This window comes from Oncorhynchus kisutch, linkage group LG5 (assembly GCF_002021735.2).
Source record: "Oncorhynchus kisutch isolate 150728-3 linkage group LG5, Okis_V2, whole genome shotgun sequence".
NCBI classification, from domain to species: domain Eukaryota; kingdom Metazoa; phylum Chordata; class Actinopteri; order Salmoniformes; family Salmonidae; genus Oncorhynchus; species Oncorhynchus kisutch.
The window spans coordinates 49842763-49854828 of record NC_034178.2 but is presented as its reverse complement, the minus strand read 5'-3'; the positions used below and the strand labels follow the sequence as shown (position 1 = coordinate 49854828).

The 12066-nt window shown below is 41.6% G+C and overlaps 1 protein-coding gene across 3 annotated transcripts in view; it reads left to right on the top strand.

Moving 5' to 3' along the window:
- The window catches only part of LOC109891193 (inositol 1,4,5-trisphosphate receptor type 1), a 177180-nt gene that overhangs the window by 21043 nt on the left and 144071 nt on the right, over window positions 1–12066 (top strand). For all 3 annotated transcript variants that reach the window (XM_031825256.1, XM_031825258.1, XM_031825257.1), the window contains exons 6-12: window positions 176–334; window positions 3619–3717; window positions 4455–4538; window positions 4756–4902; window positions 5121–5216; window positions 5349–5393; window positions 8466–8620. In XM_031825256.1, the coding sequence (XP_031681116.1) occupies window positions 176–334; window positions 3619–3717; window positions 4455–4538; window positions 4756–4902; window positions 5121–5216; window positions 5349–5393; window positions 8466–8620 (785 nt within the window). The remainder of the gene's footprint in view (window positions 1–175; window positions 335–3618; window positions 3718–4454; window positions 4539–4755; window positions 4903–5120; window positions 5217–5348; window positions 5394–8465; window positions 8621–12066) is intronic.

The window sequence follows — 12066 nt, the reverse complement described above, 5'->3', positions numbered from 1 at the left end:
CAGAGAAAGCTCATACAACGCAGAAATAAACCCTGTGAAGAAGATGATGTGCACAAGCAAAACTTGTCAGTATGTTTGTATCACACAATGACAGACTGCTGGGTTATTGTATCGTATCTTATAATATTGTATCGCAACATATTCCATCCCCAATATGTTTGCTGTATTCCTCCAGCTCCTCCATCTGAAGAGTAACAAGTACCTGACAGTGAACAAACGTCTGCCTGCGCTGCTGGAGAAGAATGCCATGAGAGTGATGCTGGACACAGCCGGGAACGAAGGCTCCTGGTTCTACATTCAACCCTTCTACAAGTTGCGCTCTATAGGAGACAGTGTGAGTTCTATCTATATGGTTCTCCAAGCTTCAGCATAGATGCTGTAAAGAGGTCAATGGAACGCAGAAGTGGGGATAGAAGGTGGATACCGGATTGGGGAACATTCAACAAATCTGATCTAACAAATAGGATATTCGTCAAATGATTGATGTATTGTAACAGGCCCAAAATGTAGTTAATGAAGTCCTTTTTAGATTTATTTCTGTTTTTGCTGCATAACATTTAGAAGTTTCCCCTTTTCAGGTTTAGAAGTGACTGCTAAGTCCCGTTCTTATAAGCTGATAGAATAGCTAGCGTACAGAAATCGGTGGAGATAGTCAGTCATTTTGAACTGGAATGCAGATGATTGGTGATGATGACATGAACATGTATTGGGGTTGACATCAATACAAGCATTATACTCGGATTTAGTGTGAAATACACATAAATACTAGCCTGAATCTCCTCATTGCTGGGGGGCAATGAGAAGATTCAGGATCTTTCCTCCATGGCATTTCCATTGTTTTGGTCGAGTTCGATTGACTTCTTTACCGCATGTGCTGGAGACCTTGTGAATTCCACTATATCTATATCATGGTTCTACAAGCTGTGCTCCATAGGCATTAGTGCGAGTTAAATAGGGTTCTACATAGGAGAAAGTGTGAGTTATATCCTTATGGTTTTATACATCCATCCCTTCTACCAGCTGTGCTTCACAGGAGACAGTGTGAGTTACACCTATGGCAATGATCACACATACTGTATAGGATCGCCTGAATCACAGCTTCTGGAAACATGAACAATCTGTCAGACTGAGTGAATCAAATGTGTAGACCAAATGTGTAGATCAAAAAATTGTAGACCTAACAAGTCTGGTTTATCCTTTAGAGCAATTTCCAAATGCCTGAAGGTACCACATTCATCTGTACAAAAAATAGTACGCAAGTATAAACACCATGGGGCCACGTAGCCGTAATACTGCTCAGAAAGGAGATGCGTTCTGTCTCCTAGAGATCAACGTACTTTGGTGCGAAAAGTGCAAATCAATCCCAGAACAACAGCAAAGGACCTTGTGAAGATGCTGGAGGGAACCGGTACAAAAGTATCTATATCCACAGTTAAACAAGTCCTATATCGACATAACCTGAACGGCCGCTCAGCAAGGAAGAAGCCACTGCTCCAAAACCGCCATAAAAAAGCCGGACTACAGTTTGCCACTGCACATGGGGACAAAGATTGTACTTTTTGGAAAAATGTCCTCTGGTCTGATGAAACAAAAAGAGAACTGTTTGGCCATAATGACCATTGTTATCTTTGGCATGGCATCATGAGGATGGAAAATTACTTGGATATATTGAAGCAACATCTCAAGACATCAGTTAAAGCTTGGTCACAAATGGGTCTTTCAAATGGACTATGACCCCAAGCATACTTCCAAAGTTGTGGCAAAATGGCTTAAGAACAACAAGGTCAAGGTATTGGAGAGGCCATCACAAGCTCTGACCCCCAATCCTATGTGGGCAGAACTGAAAAAGTGTGTGCGTGCAAGGAGGCCTGCAAACCTGACTCCGTTACACCAGCTCTGTCAGGAAGAATGGGCCAACATTCACCCAACTTATTGTGGGAAGCTTGTGGAAGGCTACCTGAAACTTTTCACCGAAGTTAAACAATTTTAAGGCAATGCTACCAAATACTAATTGAGTGTATGTAAACTTCTGACCCACTGGGAATGTGATGAAAGAAATACAAGCTGAAATAAATCATTCTCTCTACTATTCTGACATTTTCACATTCTTAAAATAAAGCGGTGATCCTAACTGACCTAAAACATGGATTTTTTTTTACTGGGATTAAATGTCAGGAATTGTGAAAAACTGAGTTTAAATGTATTTGGCTAAGGTGTATGTAAACTTCCAACATCAACTTTAAGTAGCAGCCAGCTTGCACGTCAATCAATCAGGTGTGTTCCTGTCAGTTGTGCTAGCCATGTGTGCAGCATAGTAGTCTCTTTGTGGATTAAAGCAGCAGAGGCCAGGAGTCATTCTACAGCCACAACAACACACATGGCTGTATCACCTCAGGCCGAGTCAGTATTTAGGCTGGGACAGGAAAAGGGGTCAGGCCCAAGTCAGGTGTTTTGTGCCGGCTTTCCACTCTAATCCTCTTTGATGAGGGCCAGATCAGCTCTATCTTTGGACTGACTGGGCTTATAAGTGGCACCATGCTGGAGCCTTGTACTTTAAAGAGCAACTGAAGGCAATAAACAACTTCTCTGGTAGAAAACAGCATGTGGCATTGGTATCAGTCAACAACAAAAAAGGTGTAATCATCAATTCGGCGTGCAGCTTCAGACGACCCGATCCTGATGTCCATGGGACCATCAGTGAATTACACAATGTATATGGGACAATATTTTAAAATGTCAATAGCTCCGAATTTCAATGACTTAAAAACCTTAACAACTGTAAATTATAGAAATTCATGTACAAATATTGAAAGCATTTAATGAGACAAGTAAAACATGTGCAATATCAACATTTTGTCCCATTTACATTCTGTAATTTATTGAAGGTCCCTAACTAGCTCCACATACGGGCTATCCAAAGTCAAACCAACGTTGCCGATGTCGCACACCAGCCAGCTGAATATAATTGGTAAAAGATTTTGGCTAGACCTGGTTAGACTTTTTCAAGTTATCTAAAAGGGGGAGTGACTGTGTACAATTTTGACAGATAAAGTACAAATGCTTCCCACTTTCACACACACACACACACTCACACACAGACACACACACACACACACACACACACACACACACACACACACACACACACACACACACACACACACACACACACACACACACACACACACACACACACACACACACGTGACACCCACATCAAAGCAAGTCTCCAAGACCCAAATCTCTTTCTGTCGCATTTCCTAATAAGGAGAATTGAAATCATGAAGTTCAGCCCTGCCTTTAAGGACAAGTCTCTAGAGCTGTTTGAATGATTCTAAATCTCCTGCCTCTCCCTGCCAAGATCTTGACGTGAGTAGGAGCCCCAGGACAGGGTGACCTAAGGTGGAGCCATGACTGTTGTTCTAGTACTACGTCTAGGTAATAGGCCCTCTGGATGAGTGATTTGAGTTTGAGATTCAGAGCTTCACATACTGTCCTGTATTTGACTGCAGACAGACACATGCAAATGAGTTTTGTTCATGTTTCATAGCCCCTAGCAGCTGACGTGCACATGTGTAATGCATGCATACTAAATTGTAATGTGTGTTTTCATTCCAGGTGGTGATAGGGGACAAGGTGGTCCTGAACCCTGTGAATGCTGGCCAGCCCCTTCATGCCAGCACCCATCAACTAGTGGACAACCCAGGATGTAACGAGGTTAGACCCTCACGCTGTCTCCAGGTCCTCTCATATGGGTTTATACAAATACTGTATGTACAGTATTTATAGGACTGTAGTGTTACTGGCCCCCTCCTATCATTTCAAACATTACAGCATTGTGCCATGGTCCTCCACATTTGCATCAATTATGTCTAGGATTTGCATTTAGCTCTAGTCTGCAGCTCATTCTGTGAGAATGGTGTGCCTCTTTATAGTTATAGGATACCAGTGAAGGAGATCTATTAACCTGAGCCGCGGTGCACCAGTCTATGGCTTGTGATGTGAACTGGCAAAAGCGGTGAGGGAGGAGTGCCCTTCTCAAATGGAACAGTAATCTGTGCCGCTCGGTCATGTTGTCGACAGCATGGTGCATGGTCCAGAAACGTACAGCTCTTTCCATAAAATACATGTTTGAATTTTCAGACTAGTTTTCATTGGGAAGGCAGAGCAAAGACTTGCATGTGAAAACTAAGAATCCTATTCATTACTCCACATGCTTAATCTAGCCTAGGCTATGTCACTTTTGTTTTGAGCCGACTTCTCCGGGGGCTTTAAACTGGGCACCTGGCGCACGCTGGGAGGCAGCCCGGTTCCAAAACTAATGCAATCATTTTTCACCCTGTGCACACTCCATCCACCAGGGTAATCATCAAATTCCCTCAGTGATGATTGTTGCATGTGTTGCTGTTAAAGGGATTAAACTGGTAACTCTTTTTGTATGCTTGGTGTTTCAGGTGAACTCGGTCAACTGTAACACCAGCTGGAAGATCGTGCTGTTCATGAAATGGGGTGACAATCAGGAGATCATTCTAAAAGGGGTTGGTTTTATCACAAATTTCAACCAATCAGGCCTGATTTTCACAGTTCACATTGCCTTGAGTATGAATCAGAAAATAATGGGTCGACGAACCCGGTATCCCAGTTGAAGACACAACGTGGTTAAATGTTATAGGTAGCTTAAAAATATATCCCAAGGCAGGGACACTTCCCCTAGCAGTCTCTGTGGTAACAACCTTCCTGTCTGTGTGTTGACAGGGTGACGTGGTGCGCCTGTTCCATGCAGAGCAGGAGAAGTTCCTCACCTGTGACGACCACCGGAAAAAACAATATGTCTTCCTGCGCACCACTGGACGCCAGTCTGCTACCTCGGCAACTAGCAGCAAAGCCTTATGGGAGGTGGAGGTGAGGAGGAAGTGCATAGAAATAGGAATTGTAGAAGCGGAGAAAGCCCCTCAGATCATGGCAATTTTACTTCTCCCTCACAACTGCAAATTTATTCTGACTAAAAGTTCAGTTTTAGTTTGATATGTATATGGGCTTACAAGTTGTTAATATGTGCATGTACACAACTTCAGGGTAAGATATGACGTGACTGATCGCTGTGTTTCTCCTCTTGCCAGGTGGTGCAGCATGATCCATGTCGAGGTGGAGCTGGCTATTGGAACAGTCTGTTCAGGTTCAAACACCTGGCCACTGGACACTACCTGGCTGCAGAGGTCAGTAACACTGCTTTTACCACACGCACACAAAAAATATATATTGTTGCCAGGAAGTCACATTGAGACCTCTGATTGTGAAGAGAGCCCTAGCTTGTTCATTGTATGTGTGTACTGTTGTGTGTTTTCCAGATGAACCCTGACTATGAGGAAGAGCGCCTGGAGTTCCGCTCCTCAGTGAGTCACCTTCTCCAGTTCTGGTAGCAATGGCCTACCATGTAGAGGAATGATGAATACTGTGGGTCATCTGAACCAGTCGTTCCCAGATTTTTAATATATTTGTTTTATTTAATTTAACCAGGCAAGTCAGTTAATGACTTAATGACTGCCTAGAAACAGTGGGTTAACTGCTTTGTTCAGGGACAGAACAACAGATTGTTACGTTGTCAGCTTAGGGATTCGATCTAGCAACCTTTTCGGTTACTGGTCCGACGCTCTAACCACTAGGCTACCTGCCGTAGAGTTTTCCTGTGAACCATTGAGTGAACCAATCACAACCCAGTCTGTTGACACAATGTGAAATTAATCAGTCACATCCCACTGGTGTGTCCCAGGACACAGTGATTATTGTAGCTCTTCCTACTTGTTTATCTCAGCTTGAACCTGTCACAGTAAAGAGCACTTCCCCAATGCCACCATTAGATGGCAGTGTCTGCATAGAGAAGTGTGATGGTACTAATGTGGCATGGTCTGCCTTTAGCTAGCTGGTTGCAGTCTACTACTAGGAATGGATCTCATAGTCACACAATTCACTCTACAAGACCCTGACTTCTATAGCACTGACACATACTACTCTCATTAGTCAACACATAGTTGAATAACTAACAGAGCAGGACTCTGAGAATGAACATGTTCCCTTTTCACATTAAGTCAAACCGAGCCAAGTTGTAATGAGCTGGCTGTTCTGGTTATGCATCCACCATATTGTAGTTGCTGGTCAGCACCATAGAGTGAAAAGGGTTATACAGTATTAAACCATCATTCACTATAGTGACCATGTGAACACAGCAGAAGACCCAAACTATAATGACAGCTGCAGTTTAAAACTTCTTATGGCTAAAACTTCTTATGGCTAGGGGTTCCGCTAGCAGCACCCCTCGACAACATTCCGCTGAAAAGGCAGCACGCGAAATTCAAAAATGTTTTTTTGAAATATGTAACTTTCACATGTTAACAAGTGCAATACACCAAATGAAAGATAAACTTCTTGTTAATCAACCCATCGTGACTGATTTCAAAAAGGCTTTACAGCAACAGCACAACATATGATTGTTAGGTCAGAGCCAAGTCACAAAAACACACACAGCCATTTTTCCAGCAAAAGAGAGTCACAAAAAGATAAAAAGATAAAATTAATCACTATCCTTTGATGATCTTCATCAGATGACACTCATAGGACATCATGTTACACAATACATGTATGTTTTGTTCGATTAAGTGCATATTTATATAACAATCTCAGTTTACATTGGCGCGTTACGTTCGGTAATGTTCTGCTTCCAAAATATCCAGTGATTTTGCAGAGAGCCCCATGAATTTACAGAAATACTCATTGATAAAAGATGCAAGTGTTATTCATATAATTAAAGAGACTTCTCCTTTATGCAACCGCTGTGTCAGATTTTTCAAAAACTTTACGGAAAAAGCAAACCATGCAATAATGTGAGTACGGCGCTCAGAGACCAAACCAGCCAAAGAAATATCCGCCATGTTTTGGAGTCAACAGAAGTCAGAAATAGCATTATAAATATTCACTTACCTTTGATGATCTTCATCAGAATGCACTCCCAGGAATCCCAGTTCCACAATAAATGTTTGATTTGTTCGATAAAGTTCATCATTTATGTCCAAATTCCTCCTTGTTGTTAGTGCGTTCAGCCCAGTAATCCATCTTCATGAGGTGCGAGCACTAGGTCCAGACGAAAAGTCCAAAAGTTCCGTTACAGTCCGTAGAAACATGTCAAACGATGTATAGCATCAATCTTTATGATGATTTTAACATAAATCTTCAATAATGTTCCAACCGCAGAATTCCTTTGTCTGTAGAAAAGCAATGGAACGCGAGCTACCTCTCAAGTGAACGAGCGTCACGAGTTTGTGGCACTCTGCCAGACCACTGACTCAAAGAGGTCTTATGAGCCCCTCCTTTACAGTAGAAGCCTCAAACAAGTTTCTAGACTGTTGACATCTAGTGGAAACCTTAGGAAGTGCAAATTGACCCCATAGACACTGTTTTAGATAGGCCAAGCTTTGAAAAACTACAAACCTCAGATTCCCCACTTCCTGGTTGGATTTTTCTCAGGGGTTTGCCTGCCATATTTATTTTATTTTACCCTTATTTAACTAGGCAAGTCAGTTAAGAACAAATTCTTAATTTCAATGACGGCCTAGGAACAGTGGGTTAACTGCCTGTTCAGGGGCAGAACGACAGATTTGTACCTTGTCAGCTAGCTCGGGGATTTGAACTTGCAACCTTTCTGTTACTAGTCCAACACTCTAACCACTAGGCTACCCTGTTATACTCACAGATATCATTCAAACAGTTTTAGAAACTGCAGAGTGTTCTCTATCCAAATCTACTAATAATATGCATATATTAGCAACTGGGACTGAATATAGAAGGCAGTTTACTCTGGGCACGCTTTTCATCCAAATGTGAAAATGCTGCCCCCTATCCCAAACAGGTTAACTCTGTAATTACTCTACCTAATTACCCTAAACACTGAAATATTAACATGTATACATATTTTATTCTATTTCTGTATCATAACGCTGTGATTGATACTTCACAATACACTGTGATAACAGAGGAAACGTCTAATTTAGCCTTTAGAACTTAGCCTTTAGACATGAGGTCTAGTGTAGTATATAATTAAGCCTATATATTTTTTTATTGATCAAATTGATGCTCTCATTGTGGTGAAAGAAGAGATCTTTTTGAGTTGTGAGTCTATCTTCTTCAGTATGCACATGATATGCTCTTTGGGTCATTGTCCAGGAATTTTACAGGAAACTGCCGTGTGTTTTTATCAATCATTTTCCTCTTTTATAATCATTGATCCTGGTCTCCTGTGCCCCATGTCCATGTGGTTGTGCAATGATCTGATGAGACTGTTTTGTTGTCATGTTGTCTCTAGTGATCTGATGAGACTGTTTTGTCATGTTGTCTCTGTAGTGATCTGATGAGACTGTTTTGTTGTCTCTGTAGTAATCTGATGAGACTGTTTTGATGTCATGTTGTGTCTCCAGCTGGACTCTGAGCAGGTGGACCTCCGCACCCGCCTCAGGAACCCCCAGGAGAAGGTCATGTACACCCTGGTGTCTGTCCCTGATGGCAATGACATCTCCTCCATTTTTGAGCTGGACCCAACCACTCTGAGAGGGGGTGACTCCCTAGTACCCAGGTAGGACTTTGAGCTGGACCTTACCACTGTGAGAGGGGGGGACTCCCTGGTACCCAGATAGGACTAGGGCCACTGCATTGTGCAAAAAGACTCCATTACTCATAATACTTCTATAGGAATTAGCAATTTCTTTAGAAAGTAAAGTTTTATTACATCCATGAGAATGTCTCAATTTAAAATGCATCTTTAGATGTCATCCTGTATTGTTGTGTGATGGAACTGGTCATATGCAGGGAGAGTGGTGGGTGACCAGACTATGTCAGGGTTGGGGTCAATTTGAATTGAAGTCAGTCAATTCAGAAAGTAAACTAAAATTCAAATTCAATAATTGAAAAAATAAAAAGCTTTTATTTTCAATGACTTCTCAATAAACTGCAAAGAAGAAACTATTATTTCCAAAGTTTTTCTATTAGTTTTTATTTTAAATTTAAATCACTTCCTGAATTGTCTGACTTAAATCGGAATTGACCCCACCCTGGTATACGTGGATGTCTATTGAGATAGAGTAGCTATAAAGTCTGGATGTCTGTAAAGATGACTGTATCTCTGGAAAGTCCCCCAGAAGACGTAGTGACTACAGTAGGTATCCCACTGTTGCCGCAGATCAGATTCTAAGGAACATGTTGCAATATGAAATGTAACCGGTCATGTTCCTCCCACTGGAAATGGAGAGACACACATACACACACTAATAATCTTTAGATTACATATGTGTGGTATTTGTTTGTCATCAGCCACATTTAGTTGAATTCAAGTGAAATTTCACCTATTAACTCTAGTGACACCCCATCCCATGAATGGGACCGTTGTCATCATCTGACACTAATTAGCATAACGCAACGGACATAAATCTTCCTAGAAAATCTTCCTATTCATGAAAATCACAAGTGAAATATATTGGAACACAGCTTAGCTGATTATTTATGTCCGTTGCGTTCTGCTAATTAGTGTCAGATGATGACAACGGTTAGATGACAACGGTTGCTTAGCTCAAAATATGCTTTACAGCCAAAGCTAGACAAGCATTTGTGTAAGTTTATCGATAGCCTAGCATAGCATTATGCCTTGCTAGCAGCAGGCAACCTTGTCACGAAAATCAGAAAAGCAATCAAATTAAATCGTTTACCTTTGAACTTCGGATGTTTTCACTCACGAGACTCCCAGGTAGATAGCCAAAGTTCATTTTTTCCCAAAATATTATTTTTGTAGGCGAAATAGCTCCGTTTGTTCTTCACGTTTGACTGAGAAATCGACCGGAAATTGCAGTCACGACAACCCCGAAAAATATTCCAAATTAGCTCCATAATTTCGAAAGAAACACAAACGTTGTTTATAATCAATCCTCAAGGTGTTTTTCAAATATCTATTCGATAATATATCAACCGGGACAATTGGTTTCTCAGTAGAAGCGATTGGAATAATGGCTACCTCCTGTATTTTACGCGAGAATTTCTCTGGGAGCATCAGGTGACCACTTTCGCAATGAAGCCGCCTACGGGTATTCTTCAACATAAATGCGTAAAACTACGTCACAATTCTGTAGACACCTTGGGGAATACGTAGAAAGCGTAATCTGGTTGATAGGGCATTCACAGCTCAATAGGGACGCATCGGAACGCAGGGCTTTCAAAAGATGAGTCACTTCCGGATTGGATTTTTCTCAGGCTTTCGCCTGTAACATCAGTTCTGTTATACTCACAGACAATATTTTTTACAGTTTTGGAAACTTTAGAGTGTTTTCAATCCTATGCTGTCAATTATAAGCATATTCTAGCATCTTGTCTGTTTAATTTGGGAACGTTATTTTTCCAAAAATGAAAATACTGCCCCCTAGTACCAACAGGTTAAGACACCTGTTATTACTTTCAGTGTAAAGGGTAAGTGGACAGGGTCATGGTCATGCTGGCTTCAGTATAAATTGACATAGGACATGTGTGAGCAATAGTGTGTACGTGTGAGTCGGTCTGTCATTTTTTTCTCCCTAGCTGAATGTACAGTAGGGAAGCTTTGACTTCCAGTAACCAGTGTAACTGGCATGCTGGTTGTGAGGGTGGGAGGATATAATCTGTTGACTGTGATTGAGGACAAAAGGATAATTCCCACAGACTAGACTGACTCTAGACTAGGGTTGCAAAGGATCAGAAAATGTCTGGAATTTTTCCGGAAATGTTCCGTGGAATTTAGGGAATTTTGCTTAAATTCATCAAAAACGTTAGCTTATAACAGTGAACCTTTTTTATTTTTATTTATTTTTTATTTTACCTTTATTTAACCAGGTAGGCAAGTTGAGAACAAGTTCTCCTTTACAATTGCGACCTGGCCAAGATAAAGCAAAGCAGTTCGACAGATAAAACGACACAGAGTTACACATGGAGTAAAACAAACATACAGTCAATAATACAGTATAAACAAGTCTATATACAATGTGAGCAAATGAGGTGAGAAGGGAGGTAAAGGCAAAAAAGGCCATGGTGGCAAAGTAAATACAATATAGCAAGTAAAACACTGGAATGGTAGTTTTGCAATGGAAGAATGTGCAAAGTAGAAATAAAAATAATGGGGTGCAAAGGAGCAAAATAAATAAAGAAATCAAATACAGTTGGGAAAGAGGTAGTTGTTTGGGCTAAATTATAGGTGGGCTATGTACAGGTGCAGTAATCTGTGAGCTGCTCTGACAGTTGGTGCTTAAAGCTAGTGAGGGAGATAAGTGTTTCCAGTTTCAGAGATTTTTGTAGTTCGTTCCAGTCATTGGCAGCAGAGAACTGGAAGGAGAGGCGGCCAAAGAAAGAATTGGTTTTGGGGGTGACTAGAGAGATATACCTGCTGGAGCGTGTGCTACAGGTGGGAGATGCTATGGTGACCAGCGAGCTGAGATAAGGGGGGACTTTACCTAGCAGGGTCTTGTAGATGACATGGAGCCAGTGGGTTTGGCGACGAGTATGAAGCGAGGGCCAGCCAACGAGAGCGTACAGGTCGCAATGGTGGGTAGTATATGGGGCTTTGGTGACAAAACGGATTGCACTGTGATAGACTGCATCCAATTTGTTGAGTAGGGTATTGGAGGCTATTTTGTAAATGACATCGCCAAAGTTGAGGATTGGTAGGATGGTCAGTTTTACAAGGGTATGTTTGGCAGCATGAGTGAAGGATGCTTTGTTGCGAAATAGGAAGCCAATTCTAGATTTAACTTTGGATTGGAGATGTTTGATATGGGTCTGGAAGGAGAGTTTACAGTCTAACCAGACACCTAAGTATTTGTAGTTGTCCACGTATTCTAAGTCAGAGCCGTCCAGAGTAGTGATGTTGGACAGGCGGGTAGGTGCAGGTAGCGATCGGTTGAAGAGCATGCATTTAGTTTTACTTGTATTTAAGAGCAATTGGAGGCCACGGAAGGGGAGTTGTATGGCATTGAAGCTTGCCTGGAGGGTTGTTAACACAGTGTCCAA